The sequence below is a fragment of the Onthophagus taurus genome, chromosome 11 (assembly GCF_036711975.1).
Source record: "Onthophagus taurus isolate NC chromosome 11, IU_Otau_3.0, whole genome shotgun sequence".
Taxonomy (NCBI): domain Eukaryota; kingdom Metazoa; phylum Arthropoda; class Insecta; order Coleoptera; family Scarabaeidae; genus Onthophagus; species Onthophagus taurus.
The window spans coordinates 16,225,720-16,251,069 of record NC_091976.1 but is presented as its reverse complement, the minus strand read 5'-3'; the positions used below and the strand labels follow the sequence as shown (position 1 = coordinate 16,251,069).

Genomic DNA, 25,350 nt, shown 5'->3' with positions numbered 1-25,350 from the left:
CTATGGTAATTTTTTACCATTTAATGAATATTGCTGGAATTAATACTCAAATAATCCATGCTGCAAATAACAATTCATATCCAAGAAGAAGACTGTTTCTCAGAGATCTCTCATTGGCCTTGACGGAAGATCATAGCAAACGTCATTCACAATTAACCAACTTACGAAAAGAAGTGCGACAAAGAAAACAAGAAGCAACAGAAACCAGTACTACAGAAGCAGAAAATACTCAGATTTTAACTGGAGTGAAAAGAAAATTTTATTTTTGCAAAAAAGACAGCAAAACGCGATATTTTTGTAAAGAATGTAACAAATTTGTATGTCTTACTCTTGCCCAAATATTATGTCCAAATTGCATAAATCATAGTGAAACTGCATACAAAATTATAAATTAGCATACCTTAATAACAAATAATTATAATTCTAACGTGTACGTGCTTCTCAAAAAATCAACGTCACAACCTTAATTAAACTTTAATTTAAAAATTATATTCTTAATATTAAATAACCTAAGCTTTTTAATGCCAAAAGTTATAGTCGATGATTTATTAATTATTCGAATTCAACCGCAACGAAAGTGAGTCAGATGTGCAAGTCAATGGATCAAGATCCTCATTTATAAACCTAATAGCATTATGGGTCTCTTGCAAGAGAAACGAGTAATAAATAAATGTATTATCCGCATATAGGTGGTATGTACAAGTCGATAAATTATTAGGTAAGGTAGGTCTACATTGAAAAGAAATGAGGTCCAAGTATCGAACACATTCACCAACTCTTACGTTCTGAACTGCGTCTTTTAAACACTTTTCAATCAATCTAACAGAATCATTGTTCAGCCCGACATAATGAAGAATAACAATTTGCATCTTGTTACCTGTTTCAAATGATTTATTGTAATCTAAAGCCTCTAGTATGGACCTGTAATAACGCCTGTAAGTGCAGTTTCACAAGAATACCCACTGCGATATTATGATTGATATTTAGACAAAAACATCTTGATTATGTACACAATCACATAACAGATTTGATAGCACACGCTCAAAAATTTGTAACATGGTAGGTAATATACTAATAGGGCATATTGATCATGTGTCGGATCTCTGGTACAATAATCAATGTCATCAGATTCACAACAATTCGCTCTTATTTTCGAAATTGCCGTTTCTAACTAAAAATCTAACTAAAAATTGTGTTGAGAAAAAGCAATAAAGAATGTATTAATTTCATTCCAATCCAGGTTATAGCAGATTAACGAGAGATTAAATGTACAGAAGGCAACACAATGGTCTGAAATGTTCAGATTCGACACACCAACGTCAATGATAATACAACAAAGTGGGTATGTAATCTAAGCAATTTTGAGAGGTCCTTGCAATTCTTGTAGGCACACAGATTTTGAAAACAGATTGCTTGTTTTAAGTCAAGTAGTTGCACCATCAAACAATGGTTTTAATTCAAGATCTCTTATACGGACATCTTCCAATTTCCATAATGATTGTTCTTCCGATAGGTTTTTTGGAATAAGATTGAATTACCCTCTAGCAAATTATTTATGGTGGTGCACAAAACTTCTGCTCAATTGATGCTACTATCAGGCCTGATCTGAACATGTTGATATGGGAAGATGTCTAGGAGTTCGTGGGCAAATGTAATATCCTTATTCGCATTAAGACTTGAGGTTTTGCGTCACGTTACATTTCTTGACATTTAGTGGATGTCTTAAAGTATAAATCTGTATCTTCGTTACGTCAGGTTGAGGAGCATATGATAATATTAAATGATAATATTGAAAGGTAGTTCAAGTAAAGGAATTTATAAAAAGAACCTGATTGATTATGGTTATATAGGTAATGAAGTTTGTGTTATTATATCTTGCTGGTTTTCTGGGATGATATTAATGTTCTATTCTAATATTTTTACGGTTTCTTGGAATAAAAGAGTTTTGAATTTTATATTAATGTTACCATTTCTTGTTGGTTACTTCTAATTCTGTCATCAGTTTATCGTACTTTATTATCTTATGATTCTAAATAACCCAGTATAGCTTTTATGATTGACCCTAGAACGTTAATTACATCTCCGCGGTTTTTACCACTTATCCATAAATCTTTAAGGTTCCTCATTAAGGTTTGAATGTCCACGGTGTTATTGTCATTTATTTTTATGATTAGATAAGGGTCAAATAAGATTTCATTATTTTGACCCCTTATCTTTTGTGATGTTTTCGCCTCTGTTTAGACTTTCTCTCTAATCTTACAAGTTAAAACTCTAAGCTCTTCTAATTTCGTCTTGTTAGTTTAAAATTTTGTATATAATTGCCATTCTACTTTTATGTTCGAAAACTCTGCAGATAGAGAATCTAAACGAGCCACAACAAATGTCGTCAATGTATATATATAATGCTATAAAAGCTTTCGATTTGGTTACATATCTTGATGCATTTAAAATTTTTATACATGTTCAAATATTGGCTTTGGTTACTTATATATTTTATTAAGTAAATTAGTATTTTTAGTATTCTTATTTTACTCACCAAATATCATTAGTGATGTAATGGAGAATTTAAAAAAAGCTATAAATTACATTAGTCTATTATTATATATATAAATTTCTTTATATATTTTATCAAGTAAATTAGTATTTTTAGTCTTCTTAGTTTACTCGCCAAATATCATTAGTGATGTAATGGAGAATTTAAAAAATCTATAAATTACATTAGTCTAAAAAGTTTCAACGATAACAAAAGAAAGCATTTTATTTAATTAAATGTAAACGTTGTTGCATTACTCAATATAATATATTAATATAAAGTGAAGAAAAAATAAAATTAGTATACTGCTATTAGACGGGAAATGTTAAGAGTCGAAACTTGTTATGTTTTAAAAGGATTATTATTTAAAGAGAACTAAAGAATCTAGTTCAATTGACAACAACATTTAGATAAAAATTTACACTAGTTGCCTTGTGCTTGCAAACCTCCTCAGGGTAATTTCGTTTGATGTCCAGCAGTTCATCATGTACTTGTCCCAACGCCATCGTTGATAGCGTGCGTCCATCGTCATGAAATCTTGATGACAACGCTTCTCTTGTTCATCATGCACAGCGCAAAGGGTCTCTGGGAACGGATGGAGGAGAGTTTACAGGAAATAGAACTTAATATTAATTTGGTAATCTAATCAACAAAATTGTAGTAACCAAAATGTTATAGCTAACAGTATTTTTGTATAACTGCAACAAAAGTACCCGCGTTGGTTTTTTTATTGATATTCGAGGTTCCTGATAGAGTTTTCTCACAAGACAAAAATACGTGGTGTTTGATACCGTTAGTTACACCTTTTTTATTTTTTTGTAAATTACAGGAGATAATATAAAAACTACTTTGCAGCAACATTAATGCCCTCAGCACTAATACCTTGACAAACTCTTTCATTATACCAAGCTTGAGATCATTGCATCATCCATAATGTTTGGCATACCTATGGTCGATTATTTCACGTGCTGAAAAAACACAGAAAGCTCACGAGTTTCAAATTTACATAAATGATGTGTTTCTGGGATATCTTAAATTCTTCATGGAAAAAATCTTTTTCCAGGAATTTTCCAACATTACTAAAAATATTCAGAGGATATCCCAGATTATCGTCAATTTTCCAAATGTTTCCTAAGACATACGGGTTGTTGATGTGATAATACATACAGATGAGACAAATCTCACTTGTTCTTATCGAAAGCCTTATAACTTGTTAGGACACTTCGTCATTCCTGGCTCTGCTTCTTCTGTGATACTTAGGTTCAGCTGTCTTTCCATACCTTTGAAGGTCTTTCTATCGATCTTTTTGTGTATGATTTGCCATCTCTTTTACATTTTCTCAATTACGGCTGATTTATTCTTGATACATGTTCATTCCATTCTCGTCGTCTCTGCCGGAATCATCTGACGATGTTCACGGTGTTGTATTGTCTCTGATTGCTGTGTTTTCAGAGTGTTTTAAACGTTTCTTTGTCTCAGCTGTGTCAGCTCTGCGAGAAAACACCTCCTCTTTTATCTCGATTCCAAGCCCGGATAAAAGTGCCAACCACATGCCTCATGGAAAACAAAGACAAGGGCTCATAGCACGCAACGACAAGCCTCGGAACCGTACAAGAATGAGACAAATCCATTCATATATACTCATCCTTAACTCAACCTTAACATAGCTTCGTTTCCAAATAGAAGAATAAGTCAACGTTTTTATGGAGAATTAGAGATGTGAAATAAAGAATGTCTAATGATGCTCAGGATAACGAATTGCTTAATACTAACACCATGACCACTGACACAGATGGAGGGAAAATATATATGAGTATTATAAACCTAGTGATATTAGCTAAACGAAACGAATTCAACTCTACTAAAAGAACGTATGGTTCACACTTTACGAAGTTGGCTATCATAGGACGATAAAGTGATAGTAGATGAAACCTCATAGCTTAGAAGGATGAATGCATTTTCATTTGAAGTGCCTCGAGATATAATATTCTCGTTTTAAGATAGAGTTGTCTTCGCCTAGTAGTCTGCTGTCTTTTTTACAGTCACATAGTATTTATCACAATTATGATATTCGATATTTGGAGGAGATTTGCCTTCGTCACCAAGAAGAATTTTAAAAAAGGTAAGGTTAATAAGCAAACTTTATATATCATAATTTGGTGGAAACGACAGTAAGATGACACTATTTCTAGCATAATTAGTTGCATCTGTTGATACGTGACTTTTATGATTCAAGAAGTAATAATAACGGACTTTCTGGAATAGTTCTAAAGTTATTTTTAATATACCGTAAAATGGGGTGAAATTGTGCCTCCTAAGGTGACAATATGCCACACGGTTTTTTACATATCTTTGAATTTGGCACCTCGGACACGATATGGTCAGATTTATCGGCATTTACTACGAAAGTAATGTTACTTCGGACATCTTGTGGCACTATTCCACAGTTTGTTCACAGTGCACACTTAAATGTTGACATGTGTTTTAACGAATTAAGATTAATCTCTTAACTTTGTGGTGGTGCGAAATTCCGGTTACAAATTGAAGAAATCAGGTAAATAATTTCTATTAACTATTTAGTTAGCTTGAATATGACCTTATGATAATTTGCTGCTTATTTTGTTTTTATTGGTTATAAACAATTCTAGGGAATAGCACAAATATGTAAGGTGAAAATGTGCAATCGAGTGGTACATTCTCGCCCCACATTTTGAAGTCCAGATTTATTAGATTCGAGATAATTTGGTTTTTTTTGTCTTAATTTTAGAATGCCGCGCCAATATGTTAGAAAACTAGGAATTAGGCATTACCGAAACTATAATCCAGAAACATTGGGGAAAACGTATTTCTGTTCGTGGGGCAGCTAAAAAATATGGCATTCACCGAAACGTACTCAGTAATAAATTAAAGAACAAAGCTACTAAAAAGAGTGGAGGACAGACTGTCTTTGCTGAAGAATTAGTTGTCATGGCCCACGTTCTCACTCTATCCAGTTATGGGTTTCCTGTAAATAAACGAGAATTGCGATTCATTGTTAAAAGTTTTTTAGATAAATAAGGCAGGACAGTCGCGAAATTTAAAAACAATTTGCACGGTACTGAATCGGCAAATTCTTTTGTAAAAAGGCACGAACAAGAAATTTCTTAAGGGGTTGCCAGAAATATTAGTTACAGTCGAGCTTCTGTTAAAAAGGATGTGGTAAATGAGTTCTTTGATCACTTAGAAAAAGAAATTGAAGGTGTTCCGGCATCGAACATCTGGAATTACGATGAGACATGTTTAGTAAATGAGCCAGGCATATCTAAAGTCCTTGTTAAAAGAGGTTGCAAATACCCCGAAAATATAAAGAATTCTTCCAAGTCAAATACGTCAACAATGATGTGCGCAAGTGCAGGTGGTGAGTGAAGAAGAAGAAGGTTGTGAAAGATTGTGAAGAAAGATTCACAATCTTTCAGTTTTCTTCAGTTTCTTCAGTTTTGAAGACTGGTTTATGAGTCTAATGTTGCCTATTTTAAAAAACAACCAGGTAAGAAAATTCTTTTCGGCGACAACTTAAGTTTGCATATAAATACTAAAGTGATTGATCTTTGCCATGAAAATGATGTTACCTTCATTGCTTTGCCCCCAAATGCTACTCATCTTTTGCAACCTTTAGATGTAGCATTCTTCAGACCTGTAAAGATTGCATGGCGAAAGGTTTTGAATGAATGGAAAGAAAAGGTTCAGAATAGTCGGTGTATGACATTGCCCAAAGATGAATTTCCGGGACTTTTAAAAAAACTGTTGGAGGTGTTAAAAGAAAATTCTGCTAAAAACCTTAAGGCTGGGTTTCGTAAATGCAGTATTGCTCCTGTAAATCGGCATGAAGTGTTAGAAAGACTGCCCATGTATGATACTGAAGCCTTACCTGAAGTAAAAGCACTACTTGGTGACAGCTTTATTCAAAACCTGAATTTGAAGAGACAGGCTATCACTTCTACAAGAACAAATAAGAAAAGAAGAAAAGTTAACGTTACTCCAGGGAAAAGTATCACGGCCACCGATATCAATCCGCAAAATAATATCACACCAGTGGACATGGAGCAACTATCAACTTTATCAGGGCAGACATATAAGCAAACTAATCCTCTCGAAGAGTTATGAAACTAATGACGAATCAGATCCTGATGATGAAAGTACAGGAAATGTTTCTTATGCAGAAAGTGATCAAAGCCCCTATTCACCTCATCTGAACGAAGAATCTGATGCAGACATGGAATCCATTCAAATACTTAACACAAATGTACAGAAAGATGAGGTTAATGAGGGTGACTATGTACTAGTTATGTATGAAAAGCAATTGTATCCAGGTCAAGTAAAAGAAGTTGCAAATAATACAGCTTTAGTTTCGGCAATGGAGAAATGTGGTAAAAATTGGAAGTGGCCTCTAAAATCAGATTCCATTTGATATTATTATGAAGACATTAAAAAGAAAATTAATAAGCCATCACAAATATCTGAAAGGGCAATTTTTAAAGTTCCTGAATTATCTTAAGTACTTTTATTATATGTTGTAACTCGAATTTATGCAAATATACAATAAATGTTATTCTACAACAAGTTGTAAGTTACTTCTTTCTTAAATTTAACAAAATAACTTTTTTTAACGCTTGAGTACATAACTGTTTATATCTATATATTTATTCTTTCAAAATACTAACATGAGAATGTGCCAATTGCTTGATTCCATAAGATATGCACTGAAAGCCGTTGTGGCACATACTCACCCTAACAAGAGAGGTAAGTATGGGTAAAATGTCATTGTATATCAAATTCTAATCTTCTGGTATTTTTTTTAGAACAGTAAGAAAACCTTAAAAAGCGGCACAATTGCATCCCATTTTACGGTAGTTCAATAATTTACCCAAAATTGTGGCAATTTTCCAGCCAGACTTCATAGATAGGCAGATGAACACTATATGAAGGAACTAATAATTTGCTAATATTCTTGATAATTATTTAATAATACCTCCATATTGGTCTGGTTGAAAGCTGATATGCTCAACACCACACTCGTATTCTCAGGGTTGCGTAATTAAGTGTCAGATGGGATTCATAAATGTCTATATCTACTCGATATTCCCATCTTTATCACATTCGTTACCACTTTCGAAAAAATAATTGTTACGCCAGCTGTTTCGTCAGAGTTCTACTAACTCCTAATCTAATAATTTCACATATAAACATGGAAATTATCAGTATAGTATATTAAGTGCTTATTACATTAATAAACTTTGCTAAACATCAACTGACCTTGATATGTACCTCTGATCACAATGAGTAAAAGAATAGGTTAGAAAAAGGAGTTTGAATCAACTTTCTTTTAGGTGATTATTATCGCATTTTATTCCGTTAGAGATGTCTATTATTGTTATTAAATACACATATATCTAGGATATTTTTGATTAACGAAAAATGGTGGGGGAGCCGGTTTTTACATTCTACTTTTATAATTTTCGGCCTAGTTGAATTGTGGATAAAAAAGGGGATGAACCGAATATCCCTTAGGATATCGTTTGCATTTTCACACGATTGACATGCATCATAGATATTTACGCGTTCTGAATATTGTCACCACAAGAATAACTTCATTGAAAGAGAGAAATTTATGTTGTTCTTTTAGTACTTGTAGTTAATTTGAATTGAGATAAAAGAGGGGTGACTAAGCTTCCATTAGGTCGTTGTGTTCGCATTTTACACTATTGGCGTACCCCGATAGATATTTACAACAGGCGACCGACAGCGGGAACTCCCTCGAACAGCTAAGTACCTCGTTAACAGGTCGCTGGGGAGTCTAACCGAGCAACCAGATCGTCTTTCATTTTATAGCCTCGGCCCTTACGAACCCTACTACACATCGTTCTCACCCTTTATCGAACAAGTGCTGTGCATTCAGGAAATTTCCCCTGCAGTTACTATTTTTCTCGTGTAGTTAATATTTCCTTTTGAGTTTGTTGAGAACCTAACGAGTCATCATAAAAGATTTAATAATTTCTTTCAAAATAACTAGGGTATTCTAGCGCTTGAGGAAATGACAAAAAGCTCGGCGAACTGTATGTTTACCTCAACTTACAATTAGTTGTTGTTCCATGCCGAACGCAGAGTGTATTATCTTGGAATTCTTAATTAAACGTTTTGCGCCGAGTCGAGTTGTTTTTCGAACCAGTAACCAGTTTTCACAATGGAAGCTATTTTCTCCACTGGTTCAACGTGACCTTATTATTATTCACTTGAGTACACTTTATAAATATGTTTGTTTTCACACCAAATAAATGAGGTGAGATGTTTTCGATGAAATTATAGTAAACCAAGAATTGGTGTTGAAATCGATGCGGCACTATAGTGGTACAAATACGAGAGATTTTCGTTCGAAAATTCGTCGGTCGGACCGTATGGGGCGCCATGTTGCCCAGATGGCGTTAATAATGATGCACAATGTGCCATAAAAAAGCGTTTAACGAGCTCTCCACCTCTTTCTACCGGGGAGTTATAAAAGTGCTCGAATAAAACTGTACGAAATCGAGGGAGTTTACGACACGTTCGGGTGGTACACATGCCCCTTCGAATCTCTCTCGGTCATCTTATAATCTTATACTCTCCATTTCTTTTTATATTTTTCCCCTTTTACATTCCAATAAAAACCATAAAAAATGTTTCATGTAAAATGTTTCACATAAAAATATCTCATTAAACACGTTTTAAAAATTATTTCATGTTGCTTTATGTGATTGAATTTTGTACATTTATCTAGTTGTAAGTATAAATCTAAAGTAGGTCACTAAGAAACTAGTTCAAACTATAGCACACAATCAGCTAGAAATGCACGTGAAATATAAAACCATTAGTCAGCTTGGGGGAAACGCAGAACATTTAAGCGCTCAAAGTTGGCGCAATTGTATATTGGATTCGAACTGTACATCATGGGGGCCACATGTGGCCCCATCCTACGACCGCACTTCGTCGGGAAAATCAATTTCCGGTAGTCTGCAGGCCGGTGGTTGTAACCGCACACACAGAGAGGCACGCGGCATTGCTCGATCCATTGTTCTTTGGCGTTACCGCCGTTAATACCTCGAATGTGCACGGTTTTGCCTCACGACTGGCTTAAAATCCCTACGTCCGTCCATTCGTTCATACGAACGAACCTCGAACCTGCAGCTTTTGGGGTAATGGTGGTAGTGGTGCTGGTTTAATTAATTGAAGTGAACTAAATCCATTCCCGTATAGTACTATTTGTTAATTATAATCGTATTGGTTTAATAATGTATAAAAATTAAATCAACTATTATGTTCCTCCTTGATGAGGAGGAATTATAAAGCGTTAATATGGAAGCCTTCAAATTAAATTGAATGGGAATAAGCTGGATGTTATGGAACAATTCGAACTGCGCGTGCTAATTTCCATTACAGAGGGAAACCCGTCCAGATGTCGAATTTGGAAACTAGGGTCGACTTCGTCCGAATAAATGCATGAAAACGATGGACATCGGACGGTGTCTTCGGTAGCTCATGCATTTTCCATGAGGTGTACATGCCCCAACATCTGGCGCAACTGCCTCCGGGAGTTCCGCAAGCTTTCCACGTCGTTATGGATGTATAATGGTGATTGAAGACAAAAAGATTGAGTGTAAAATGAGAAGAAGATGGTTACTTAAGGCAAAGTTTTTGAAAGAGGTAAAAAAATTTAGTTTTCGTGTTGAAATTATATTTTATATCAAAATTTACTTATCAATATTTAATAGATAATAAAATCGAATGAAAAAGAAATTGAAAGTCACATATAAATTGATTTTCAATTAGATCTAATTTAATTCTGTTAGACTTCGCAGAGCACACAAACTACCATCGATCGCTTGATAAAATATTTAAAATAGGTAATATAGAAATGTTGGATAAGAGTGAGATGAGAGTAGTTTAATAATATAGAATCTAGACTTTTACGTATATGAGGCTGCATATGACACGACAAAACATGGTGCTAATGGATGCGGTTAACAATCGAGTCGACTTGACAACAATCGGCACAAGCCGGGTGGCTAATGCACGGCTTTTTTCGGTCGACGTCGCGACGCCCCTACGTCCCTTAGGGAGCGTCTCGACGCCCTCCCGCCGTGACATCCATTTAACCGGGCTTCCCAAATTATCTGCCCGTTCCTTTTTACTACTTTTTAAACGAGAATCTGCTCTTCGTAAAATTTCAAGAGATGATGGAATATTTTTCTCATAATTTTTTTTATATTAAATAAATTTACCAACTTTTCCCCTTCCTGCTTATATCCTAATATTTGACAACAAGTTTCTAAAAGATACAAAAGAAGGGCAACGATGGCTTTTCTGGTTGTCTTGCGTCTCGTCACGGTACATACAAAACGCTTCTTGACAAAAATAAAGATTTCAAACCCCGGCGTTGTCGAGTGACATTCCGAGGGCAACCTAGCGAGACGAAAATTCGCAAAACACGTTCCCACCTGCCGACTTGCGTTGTTGACACGACTTGTCAGTGCGGTTTCTAAGGGGTCCCGACTGCCTCCGTTCGTTAAATATTGAATGATACACGTCACGTCTGGTTAGTTTATGTGTCGATTTTACTGCCCGGCCTCGGGCACCTTTAATTTAGGAGAAAGCCTCGGCGAAAACGAACGGCAACGAACAAGATTTCCGGAAAATATAAATTAGTCCGTCCCTGCCTGTTAACCCGAATTCATGATTTATGGCAGCTTTCCGCTTGATTTACCTTATGTATTCGTAAAGACAAAGCAATTTGTTTTGTTTCTTTTTCATGTCTTTATTCCAAATAAGTTAAGAACAGGAACTTTTAACTTTAAGTTTATTTTCTTGGTATCATCCCTTGTTAGTTAACGAATGTTGGCATAAAATGAATTATTATTTTTACATGGCATTAATTTTTTTTACATGGCATTTTCTTGTACTAAATAAATTTCATATTACACAACTAAAAGGACCTTATCACTTACAAAATAATAAACATAAGTCAAATTGAATGGTAACATTTAACGTATTTTTAATTCAAGTAGATGTCTTGTAATAGTTTCCTTTTAAGTCGGCAGTGGATGTTCTTTTTGCTGAGGTAGTATGGCTGTAGTACTTCTGTGTATTGTATGCGTTCGTGAAACCGGGAAGTCATTGTAGATATAAAAGCTACGATATTGTCAATTTTTAATTCATTGTATAGTTGATCATTAGAGATATACTACTCGGAATTTACTGCTATACGTAATATTTTGTTTTGTAATACCATAAAATGAATTAAAAAACAAGTTCATGCTTTGATATATTATATTACACGTAATACCAACTAAAGAGTAAAATTAGCGTTTTGTTGGAAATCCCTGAGGGATGAAGTTAATGTTTTACGTGTTTTTAAATGATAATCTAGAGAAGTAAAAATCTCGTTGGGACCTTTTGTGGCAGTGTTTTTAATCAAATTTTTTCTGTTTTAAAATTTGTTTTAAGAAATATCTTTGTCATCTGTTGCTTCCGTTTTGTAAATACCGAAACCAATAAGAAGATAGCCTCTAATGAGATAGGATTTTACATTTTGATTATAACAAGAGAACCTCTCAACCGACATTGACGAGCAATATCTCATTCGATCGCTTAATCCTTGGTCAACTAAAAAGTAGAAATGACCGATTCGAAATCTGTCGAATTCAATTCAATCTCGATCTCAATTCTTTCCCGTTAACCTTGTAGAGCTCTTAAAATGACAACGTGTTCTGCTCGTTGTTTATACACGAATTTTATTACCTCTAATTTTAACAACATATTAATAATAACTCCATCAATATTTTCACCGTCGTCATGTTCTTCTATATTTTACCATGTGCCAAACATTGCTGCCGTTCTACAATTGTCAATTGGTCTAATTTACTCATTACTCCGCGTATGGAAGATTTTCTCGTTTGCTTGATGAAATTTGGCATAGAAATCATGGCGTACAAGAAATTATTGCTAATATACAGGGTGATTTATTAGCTCACCATCAAACTTTGACATATGATAGCTAATTCAATTACCAAAAAAAAAAGTTAATGTCCTATTTCAATTATTTACAAAATTATAACACTTTAAAATTTTAATTTTTATATCATAATCAACTGCTATATTTTTTTTAAAACACATAAATATTGCAAATATTGTTCAAAATATCCTCCTTCTGCTAGATTACATGCTTCACAACGACGAATTAAACCGTTCTTCAGCCGAATTAAAATGTCTGGTTGATTTCTTATTTCAGTACTAGCCATTTGTATTCTGTTTAATAACTGTTCTCGTGTATTAATTTCCACTTGATACACAATTTGTTTCATATGACCCCATAAGTAGAAATCCAATGGATTAAGGTCGGGGGATCTAGGTGGCTAGTGGTAAGTCTCGTCTTGCAACCTCCACTCTCGTCTCGTCTCGTTTCTCGTACGATAGTCTCATAAAAGTATCGCAATCTCGTCATGCATAATCTTATTGTTTCAGTGCAATAAGGAATACTTAAATACTTGCTATAATGTAAGAGTCGGAAGAGAGAATTACAGCCCTCAGCCCTGTCGGTCGCAAATGATTTTGTTTTTCACCCAATCGTTTAGGCATGACAAACATCGTGCAGATTTATTATTAAGGCGATTTCGATGTTTTCTTATAATTAATGCAGCACGTGAGAATAATCTTTCCGCCGGGACTGAAGTAGCCGGTATGCTTAAGAGATCTCGTGCCATTAAACTTAAAATAGGAAATTCAGAAGCATGAATTTTCCACCATTGTAATATATCTGTGTCTTTATTACACTGAGGCATAGAATAATATTTTTGAAGCTCCTGCATCCATTCTCCTTCGGAAGGCGTAAGATTTACTGCATACAAAACGTCAAAATCAATTACAAAATCCGACTGTTCCGCTCTAGAATCTTCTCGTTCCTCCAATGCTGTTACTTAGGAACGTTGGCCTTCTAATTGATGAAAATAGGCTTTGTACACATCTTCAAATTTCTGAATCGAAGTCTCTTTTAATTCTTGGCTCTATCTTGTCATATCAAAAACTTCTATCTTATGCCGCGAATCGAGAATTAAAACTGCAGCATAAATCTAATTAGTTTTACGATAATGCTTTAATATTTTGTCTCTCGCAGCCTAAAAACTAACAATAAGCTGCTCTTCGGCAGCCTTTCGGTCCCATGCAAATATTTTGCTCTCAATATTATCTATTAGTATATTGATACAACCACCATAGGTAATTTGACGTACTTCTCTCCTCCGAGATTCTTGAAAAGTATTTGAAAGTTGACTAGTAATTTGTGCACTTCTTCTAGCAGTACCCATTCTTTGTCCTCAAGAGCATATGGTTTTAAATCAACAACATTTTGACACAATGCACCAAGTCAATGTCTACCTTCAAGAGGTACATATCATTTCATAACATAACATTTCAACATATTATTACTGGAATTCCAGCTTGTAGATACGAAAATATTTACAGAAATATTGCAGATATTATTTGCAGAAATATTTACCTGCGAGACTCTCGTACGAGACGCAAGACCTCATGCACGCGACTCGAGACGAGACCAATGAAAGTCTCGTCTTGTCTTGTCCGAGTATCGTCTCGAGTCTCGTCTCGAAAACGAGACCATGCGAGACTATCAAAAACGAGACTTTCGTACGCACCACTATAGATGGCCAAACAAATGGACCATTATTACTAATCCACTTGTTTGGAAAATATTGGTTTAACCACTCGACAACTACTCTTCCGCGATGAGGTGGGGCACCATCGCGATGGAGTAGATGTATCGTGTTGGTACCATATATTTTGAATTACATTAAAAGGTATATCTTCAAGTAAATCAAAAAGTGTATTATTCAAAAAACATTTGTAATTTACAGCGTTTAAACGTTCATCAAGTACATGCAAACCTAGTAAATTGTTGTTTAATATTCCACCCTAAACGTTGATGCTGAAACGTTGTTCAAATTTCAATGACAGCATTCAAGAAACAGCTTCTTCGTCCTCTACATTAACTACATGCGGTCGAATAGCTTTTGCTGGAGCAGGATTACCTGTTTCTCGAAGTCTTCTGAAAGAATCGCTAAAAACTGAATAATATGGCAAATGACGCTGTGGAAATCTTTCTTGATATTCTCGTACTGATTATCGAGCATTTCCATTACAAAAATCATACACGAAAATTATATCAGCATACTCTTCAGTGCTATAAGCGTACATTTTGAGTTTCTTCTTGTATGTAATAATTAAACCTTACAGCAAACTGACATATTACAATGACAACTTTGTTTTTGTTGAATGTTTGATTTTACTGACTATTAATAAATTCGCTGCAGAAAACTTTAAAGTATTTTTTTTTTTGGTAATTGGATTAGCTATCATATGTCAAAGTTTGATGGTGAGCTAATAAATCACCCTGTATAGATATATTATTACATCTAACACATCAATTCTTGGAGGACATAAAAGTTAAGGTTCTTAAAATGAACATTTTATTAACCTTTCAAAGTTAATTAGCGCTTCATACTGTTTTAATTCAATTACTTAAAATGTGTATGCGAACAACAATCACATAGACCCAACAGTTAGATTTTCACCTCCCTCAATTGGAGCTTGAATTAATTTAGTATTTCCAGTGATAGATCGACATCTCAAGATGTAAATATCAAATCCTTTAATTGTGGTAGTGTTGGTCACTTGGCTATGTATTGTCAGATTTGGGTGCTCATTATCGTTCGCTGATTACATAGCTGCTAAGATAATTTGAATGGATGTGATACGTTATTAGTTCCCAAACGTTGATAGTTGCCATTGATTTCTTCCAGACTTTGGATCTTGGATTCCATTTGCGTAATGACTCTACTCAACCAATCAATCAAAAGTATTAGACGATGTCTCCCGTTGTTCAGCAAAATATAGATAAAAATAGTGTATCATAAAAGTTTATTATATACTTGTCTAGAAAATTATTAAACCTTCTTCTGGTACTTGGCAATTTCAAATGCTGTAAGTAAAAAAGAAATATAATTGTTATTGATTTTATGTTTATTTTTCTACAGTAATCATGAGGCTTGTACAGATATTACGCCCACAACTTGACGTGTGTTAAAAGTAAATGGTATGTCAAGAATGCGCTATTACACACGTTTTCACGCTATGAGTTACTCACACTTCTGGTGGTATAGAGTATAAGTATATTAAGAAACGCATCATATTTATCATCTTTAGACATTATTATGAAATCAGCAATTTTATAGGTACACATAAAATAGTTTTGGGTGGAGGTGTTTTCCAATTAACTCGTATTCCTTTCAGTTTTCATCTTCCTCTTCCACTTGACAAACATAGATTGATCGCTAAAGTTGCGTAACCTGCGATACTTCGTTCCACAGAAAGTTTTTGATATATTCTCGTAGTATAGAAAATTTAGTTCTAATAGCGCTACTTTGATATCTCTTATTATAAATTTGTTAAAACTGGAAAGGTCGATTATTGAATAGACTAGGGTGCGGTTCTTTGTTTCTTCGGCTATTCTCTCGCATTCATATATTGATACAATTTCAAGGTCATCGCTCAGCTTCTTCAGTTTCAGGACCACACATTGCCCCTCGTATCTCAATAATGTTTCTAAGGTCTGTCAAGATCATTCCTAACTCCCTCTCTCAACATCTCAGCTAACTACTCTCAATATGGGTCATAATAGGTCCTCATAATATCGTCCTCGATATCAGTGAAAAACATCGCCGACAGCAATTGTCATCAACAATTCATTGATTCTCCCCGTCCTTTACTTCTTGTTTGTAATTTATTCCTATTTGCATCCTTACCTCTTTCCAATGAGAACATTTTAAGCATTGTGGACATAGGATTTTGATTAACTGAGAGAAAATATTGGTTGATTGATTGTAATTTGTGTAATTGAAAAGCTAAAATGCGTATTATATATCTTATATGATGTATTTTATGGTTGTTTAAGTTAGAAGTTACCACTGGTAAAGCTCAGTATTATACTTTTATGGTCTCTTAGACTGCAGAATACAGATTTTGACTTTAAATGATTGACCTATGGAACAAATTGGTACTCTCAAGTGAATACTGGGCTTGATTCTTTTAAGAGTTCGGGTTAATATTCTAGACATAAAGAGTGTACTTGTTGCTCTGCTAAATTTTGTGGGCACTCTAGACAAACCTTAGAAATAACTATTTTCAAACACTTTTACTTGCTAGTTTGTAAACAAACAAAAAATTATCATCACCGAGTAAGTGGATAAGTGTTATTTTAGAAGCTTTTATAGGGTTTATTCTTGTCTGCGATAGCGACCCACAATTTAGATTTAAATCAAGTTTAATTCTACTTATCATCCAAAGGATGAGCGAGTCAGTGGTACATTTAAAGTAGTGTAGCTAAGTATTATAAAAATGATGATAATAATTGAGATGTTAATTTACCTCAAATCACTTTTGCTATTAATAGCATTCGCTACGAATTCACCAAACTTGGTCCTTATTTTATATGTATAGGGTAATTCAAACTCGACGCCCCATCTATTTTATAGCAATAATAAACTTCACACAACAACATTTCGCCAACAACGCTCAGTGGCGCCACGCCCAAGAATCACATCACTATTGTTATTTGTCATATTAGAATAATATTGAATAATCAATTCCAACGCATTTTCGATTACAAACAATGTTTGAATTAAAGGATGAGTCCATATCAGAGTCGGAAAAAGCAAAAGGGAGAAATTTATCGGTCAACTTCCTGATATGATTTCTAATTGTGTTGTGATCTTTCTAATTTGTGCGTAGAGTAATCGATAATTCATATTGGGAAGAATAAACGAGTAACAGAGGTTATAGCGGACATCATAGGAAAAGAATATGTAACACTAAGTTTACGAAGAAAATTGAAACAGAAATATACTTATCTGCACATAGAATAAATTTGTTCAAGCTCTTGACTTTATGGGTGACCTATATCACCGAAAGAATCACACTTTGTAAGTAACGGTTTTAAGTAAAAAGCATGATCGCATTCGTGACTTCGAAGTCACGTTTTCAAAAGACACACGGCTTAACCCGAAAGTTTCTATTTTTAGGTCTAGTGTTTTTATTTTTAACCATTTCAATAAAACAAAATGTTTTGTATAGATATATATGTTTTTTGTCCCAGGTTGGTTTCTACTGCTGTCTCGCATTTGTTCAAGTTCTGTAGAAAATTTTTAGCTGTTTTATGAATAAACACTTCAATAGTTATGATCAATAGTCCGTGATAAAGCTTATTGTTTCTAAGAAACCATGGTGCATTGACGGCTGTTTTTATGACCTTATTTTGAAGAAATTGCATTCTTTTAATGTTCTTTTTTGAGGTGTTACCCATACGCCGCATGCCTAAGTCATGATAGGCAATATCGATTTGTATAGTAATAAGACACATTGTTACTACACAAATCAATATTTATTGTTCTTGCTCTTACGTGATAGTTCGTGATAGTTGATGTGCTTCCTGGTACTTAACCGGGTGAGCTCTCTATGGCAGAGGGTCATCATTAATTTTAATAACGAGATTTGAGCGAATTTGCCGCAATGCGAATATTTTAGTTTCATTTATTAACATTCAGGTTCAGTTTCCATTTTTTAAACCAGTTAGCAATTATATTTGCGAATGACAAGTTGATTAATTCCGATTTTCATGTCATGATCCTTACAAATTAGGACAGTGTCATTTGCATACATTGCTATTTGTACCAATTTCCAGTATATCATGTGTGTAGATGTTAAATAGCACAGGGACGCTGCCCTGAGGGACACTAGTTCCAATGCATTTAGTTTCGAATTTGTTGTATTAATTCTAACATTAAAGATACGATCTTCCAACAAATAACTTAATATTTTCTTGTAAATAATTAAGAGGTGATATTTTATGTATGCCAAAAAACTTGTCAAAGACGTCTACAAACAGTGTTACTACTATTTGGTCTCAAATATAATCTCGATATATTCCGTTATTCTGAGTAGTTGGTACATCTTAGAATATGTCCTCCGAAAACCAAATTGCCCATTAGTAATTGCAACAAATTACTTGTTTTTCATTCAATAGAGAATATAGTCTGTCAAGAATGACCTTCCCAAGTAGCTTCGAAAGGTTTGGCAATAGACTGATAAGTCTGTAACTTTTAAGTTACACTAGTTTGTAAAAAAGCAGGATATTTGCTTGCTTCCATGTTTTGGGAAAGTAAGATAGACTAAAGGATTAGATAGATTTTTTACTATAGGATGAAGGTTATGGATATGGTCTTCATTTCTTTTGGTGTAGTGTAGTATATTTGATCTGTTGGATTCACGGTGCATTGATGTCTGTTTTTATGACCTTATTTTGAAAAAGTTGCATTCTTTTAATGTTCTTTTTTGAGGTGTTACCCCATACTGTTGGAGGAATTGTAATGTTTCGTATATATTCAATTACACCTTGTTCAAAACGTTTGCCACAGTTTATCCCATCTATGTTGAAGATAGTTTCTTGGCGATTTGCATATGGTTACTAACTACTGGAGCAAATGCACCTAAGTTTACATTAAACGTTTGTTCTTTCCTCAATTTCTGGTTGTTTATTGCTGTTCAGCTTGATTTGAAACAATTGCTGTGATGTGTGTTGCTTAAAATATAGACATTTATCTTTAAAGATTGATATCTCAATAACCGTTACTTCAGCAGCATCACGAACCAACAAGGACTATCACGCAGGAAACCCCAAAATAGTCAGGACCTTCAAGACTGAACAATCGCGATTTCGATCAGCCTCGAACCGTAATAGTAACAAAATTGCAGTACACCTTATTAAGCCATCAACTCATTCCCTCATATCAGCATAAAAGGAACATACCCAAAAAATGTCACAACAAAAAAACAACATGTAGAATAGGCTTGAATCATCTCATCTCCTTCACACACCACAGGTACAAAACTATAAGTTACTTGGTGTTAGTTTGATCCCAACCTCGATTTATCAGCCTTCCTTTACTGCATTTCGTCTCTTACAGCCATTTTAATATCACTACTAAACCGTCGTAATCTCCATATTTTTTTATTTAGGTCTTAACTCCACCAAAATCCCTTCCAAACAGCTTCCTTGAACGAGGGTATTACGATTCATATCTTCCTCTAGCTAACGTAGAACACCTAAAATCCACTACCTCTGATGCATCCATAGAGTAAATACATATTTGCCCCGACACGTTCAAAACGAGTGCTTATTCTGTAGCATGAACTCCTTTAGCAATCAAGCACTCTCGTCAAGTTAATCTCGACCTACCATTGCCATGCATACTTATGGATTTTATGCCAGTATGTCCACACTTAAACTAAAATAGTTACACTACGTAGCCATCAATAAGATTGTAATATTGGCAAAACATGGCACGAAATTACATCTGTCCATTCATGTACATCTTACTAATCGTAATCTAATCCGCCACTGCTAAGGAGTCATCAAGAATGATAATTCAAACGCTGAACTTATCCATAAATAAGGTTCTTGCAGCAAAAGTATCTAAGGCACATTATAGGAATTCTGTTATTTCATCTCAATCAACTTAGTTGCATAACCATAATAAATTTTTTATGATACAAGTTAGATTACAAATTTATGATATATACCGTTTAATGTGATAGTATGGCAAAAATAGCAGTTATTTCTTTTACTGATTTTTAATTTAAAAACATTTTACTCCATAACGAAAGATTCATTAAGATTTTATTTAATAAGCTTTGATACTAAAGCATTACTAAAGTAAGAAGCCAGAGTTGATTTTTTCATAATTTTTCTTGAGTACTTCTAATTAAATATTACAGAATAAAAATGTTATGATATACAAAAAATGAAGTTACACTATAACTCCATTCTTAAGGAAAATGACGTTTGTGTAAAGAATATTGGATTACATTTTGTCGTCTTTTCTGAAAAACAGAAATCGTGATGAAATGCGTTCCATAAAAAGATAGAATCAAGGTACAGCTCTTGCAATGTGTGTCTTTGATGTAACAATAAATTTGGAAGAACTCAATTTGTATGACAACCCAATAAGAAGAAGTGAATTTAATACCCCTTTAGAAATTTATTCCTAAATTATTGCCGAATACAAATTTAATTAAGACAATTCAATGTTTGAAAGGCGAAGATAGCGGAGATAAGCGAGTATTGATTTCATTATCGTTTATGCCCGTGTGCTTTCCACCGTCCAAGTATTTTGAATGGCACTAATAATGTTTACAACATCAGAGATATTTGTATTAGACAGCTTAGATACAAGGATAGCTTTTAGAGATTATCAATAAAGGTATATGCATAGATTACTTCCCAAAATACATAGGTGAAATGTCAATTAGTAGCAAGTGCACAAACACGACAACTACATTCATGTCCCTGTTCGATGTCTTCTCCCTTCATTAGTCACCTGCACATACATCGGATCACGGCATTCTGAATGTGTTGCCTATTTGACAGAGAATATGTGACAATATCAAACACAATAGATCCTGTAGATAACGTTTTAGTAAATATACTGTCGCGAAAGCGGAAATTAATCGCGACGCATTGTTGTATATTTGGTCGCTATTATTGTTATGGATTTAGTTTTAGTATAAATAAGGGATCAATATTAATTTCCTACATACTTCTGAGCTGGTGTTATTATTAAACTGTATTCATGTCGGTCCCTAAACAAGTTTAGTTTACGGTTTTAGTTTATACTTTATGACGTTGGTCGTAAAACTGAACGCGAAACGGTTATTACCGCAAGGATCTTGTAACATTTTTCAGATCGTGTAAGAATTTTTCATGGTTATAACAAAAAATTGTTCGCCATTATGTTAATAATGGTACGCGGAGCTTCAATACGGTGCCAATCTCTTATAATTAATACGGTCCCGGTCCGAGCGGTACCGCCTCTTTTACATAATAAGCCCCATTTACAATTCATAAACTCGGCGAACCCGTAAAACGGATTACGCCAATTTTCCACACCGTTTTTTCACTTTGTTTTTGTCGACGACGTCGACATCGTCACCGTTAGACCAGAGCAAATCGATCTCGGTTCCATATTTACATTGCTAATCGTGGTGTTATTTTTCCGCTTCCCTCTCTTTATAAAAGAACCTTCTCATCTCAACTAAGATTAATCAGATTATTTAAATTTTAACATGAATAAAGTGTAAAACCCATCAATTATTAAAGCGAGAAAACTCAATAATAAATGATTTTAATTTTTTTTAAATTGATTGTTTAAATTTGAACAAATAAATTTGTTACTCTATCGTTTATTTTAACAAAACATTATTTCACTCACCGGAAATACCGTCGTAAGTCCACCATTCCTGCCAGTTATCGCACCCGGCTGTAACATAAGAAGCAAAAAAGAGACATTAGAATTGGTGAAGGGAAAAGACGACGTTACGTCGCTTTCCAAGAGACATCTATTGGCCCCTTCGCGTTTCTTTTGAATAATTTATAGGGGTTTTGGGGGATGGTTGTCTCTCTCTCGAAGCTACATCTCCAATAAAAACTTTCGAAAACCGGCGTCGTTTGTCTACTTTGGCGACGAACGGCAATTATGTACGCGGACGTTCCATTTAACACCCTCTTTCTGTTACAATTGTTTCGTCAACCCTCTCAAATAAAAAAGGAAACGATTCCCAAAGAAATAAATTTTAAATGTTACTTTTTTTTGTTTTTAATTTTCTTTTCTGTCGCTAGTATTTAACCATCAAGTATAAGAAAACTCAAACTGAATTTAGTCCGAATTCATCGTGTAAAGAAGTAGAAGAGGGTTGGTTAAAAGTCGCAGTAGCAGTAGTAGAGTTCGGTCGACTTTTATCCGGGATAATTGCGAGCTCATCCCTGTCTCAGTACAAATCTTCCGGGTCTGATCCGAGTAATCGCGACGTAGGGTGGCGTTCGCCGGCGGCATCTCGTCGCGCGCCAACATCACCCAGACTCCGAGTACACTTTACGCGATAAACACGCCGGCAACGTTTTATTTAACGTTTCCCAGTATTCAATTTCCAGCCTCCGTCATGCTGCGCACCCTCCCGGTCGATTGTGTCGACATATTCAGTCACGTGTATTTGAATTTCAAATTGAAATCAAATATTCACGAATCGGACGTGTCGAAGCGGGTGCGCTTGTCGCATCCGGCGACTATGAAACCGACGTCTTTACGTCAGACGATCCCAGAATATTGGTGTCAAGTTAAGCAACAACTACAAACTCAACTACAATTGCGAATAATTAAATGATAAATATCCGCTAAGTAGAGTATAATTGAAAATTTATTGTTCGATAATTATTATATTTACATTCACATAAATTACATATCGGGTAGGCAGTGCCCAGTAAAGACACCCATTAGAACTTTAATGCTGCTACGAGCAAGTCCTAAAATATTCCCGGGTTTGGACCAAGGTTTATATATAAGAGGTTGTCTAGGTTCGTACGCAATCATACTGCGCATTACGTCACATGTGGAAAATAATACCGCCAAGCAATTCAAATTAAACAAAGGCATGGAGCACCACATGGCCATGAGGTTGCGTGCGCAATCCGTGATCGCTTACGTCACGAAACACTCCTGCTCTTGCCCCTCGCCCACAAACTAAAATCAAAGTATTGCAGCATAGGAACTTAGACAACCTTTAATATATAAACCTTGGGTTTGGACATGTTAATACAGTGGCGATGTTAATAAACAACATAGCATGTCTCATTCCAGGAGAACTGGTTCACTTTAGGCGAAGTCTGTCTTCAGCCCACTGTACGATGATGTGCGAGATCATGTACATACAATATTTATTGAATTTTTAAAAGTTAATTTGATTCTATTACATTTTATATATTGTTCTTGGATTATTTATTTATAATGATAATAATATATAGTTTATTGCTCCATTGAAAACAAATACAAAAGAAAAAATCTTAATAGTAACAAGAACTTAAATATAACAAAATTAAAAACAAAATTGAAATTGAAATCATAATGATACAGCACTAGAAATCATATTTAATTACGGAAACAAAGCCATACTTTCATTTTTTTAGCTAAATCAAGAATTTGTTAATTGAGCCCGAAACGGTTTTTTAAACATGGCTAACTAAGTGAGTCCACCGAAATTGGTGATGGATGCCGAAAATGTACATGTTATATAACTTAAAAATTTGGTAAGTTTCCCTTAAATCTAATATTAAGTTTTAGGATTTTATCAGTTAGGTAAGGAGGCACCCCCGTAACAATTATTTTATAAAAAAGAACAGTGTAGGTATGCATTGTTCTTCGATTATGCATGTTAAGCCAATTAAGCTTCTCCAGTTTATGACTCACATGATCTCTCCGTCTCAAACAAAAATCAAGCGTATACATGAATTCTGTATTCGTTGCACTCTCGCTCACAGCTGAGAAGTCAAGGACGGAGAGTACAGTACATCAGCATAATTAAAATGGGACAGGACCAAGGAATCACAGAGCATGATTTTCAACTTTCGGGAAAGATAATATCTCATGTTATATACAATATACAAGCGGACCAAATACAATAAGCTCGCATTTGCTACCGTTAATTTGTAGTCCATGTCGCTGGGAATAATCCACGATCGACGACAAATCATTCTCAAGCCGACCACACAACTCATCCAACTCCGTTTCCTTACCCGATACATAAATCTGGGTGTCATCAGCATAATAGTGATATTTGGAATATTTTAAACAGTTTGGTATGTTTCTAACACAAATAAAAAACAACAGTGGTGACAATATAGACCCCTGAGGACACTCAGAAGTAGATACCAGAAAATCTGACCTACTGCCTAGGCTCACGGCTTGCTCTCACCCAGCAACATATTCTTCACTAAGCAAATTCAATGCCTTAGGTCCAACCCCATTGTGATACAATATAGCAAAAAGCAGCTGATGATCGATCATATCAAAGGCTTTACTATAGTCTATAAGACATAGGATAGTTATATTGTTGTCATCTGTAGCCCTCAAAATATCATCCACTACACACAAAAGTGCTATGGAGCAGCTAATCCCCGATCTAAAACCCGACTGCACTTGAGGCAAAATATCCTCAAATGAAACAAACTGATTCATTTGTTGCCATAACAGTTTTTCGCACACCTTAGCAACAGAATTCCATTATCTGGAGACAGTTCAATCCACACAGAATGACAATCCGCGATGAAGAGGTGTCGCCAGTATAGCAGAGGTGGAGTATACAAGAAATCCAGATACAACTGCCCGATATGTCCAGGAAACCCTGGTTTATGAGTAAATCCATGCTTCAGAATCTGGCACAGTGCACAATAATTATGTTTTGTAATATTTTGGCTACCCCAAAATGGTAAAAATGAGTGGTATTCATTTTGGTTTGTATAGCACATTACCTTGTATTTAGAAAAAGAAATAGAGACTTTGAAAAAATTCGGGTGTGTCCATTGGACGTTGGTACAAAACTTAGAAATGCAAAGTCCAGTATTAATTTAGCGAAATCAAAGAAACTACGAATGGTACACGGGAAAAAAGTACTACAGAAGGCGCGGTAGCGAACGTGTTAAGGGGTAATATGTTGAGGAGGGAGAAGATCAACGATCACATCAATTTTCTACACCAATGCATACAACACAAAGTTATACCACGCTCATTTCATCTAAGGGTTGCCAAAACATTCAACAAATTTTAATTAAATATGGAAATAAAACTTATGAGGGGGCA

General features: G+C 34.7%; 1 protein-coding gene across 4 annotated transcripts in view; it reads right to left on the bottom strand.

Moving 5' to 3' along the window:
* The window catches only part of LOC111418593 (carbonic anhydrase-related protein 10-like), a 381,413-nt gene that overhangs the window by 239,165 nt on the left and 116,898 nt on the right, over positions 1-25,350 (bottom strand). For all 4 annotated transcript variants that reach the window (XM_071199805.1, XM_071199802.1, XM_071199803.1 and 1 more), the window contains exon 2: positions 21,934-21,981. Coding sequence is in view for 3 of the 4 variants with exons in the window: in XM_071199802.1 (XP_071055903.1) it covers positions 21,934-21,981 (48 nt within the window). In the remaining variant the exon portion in view is untranslated. The remainder of the gene's footprint in view (positions 1-21,933; positions 21,982-25,350) is intronic.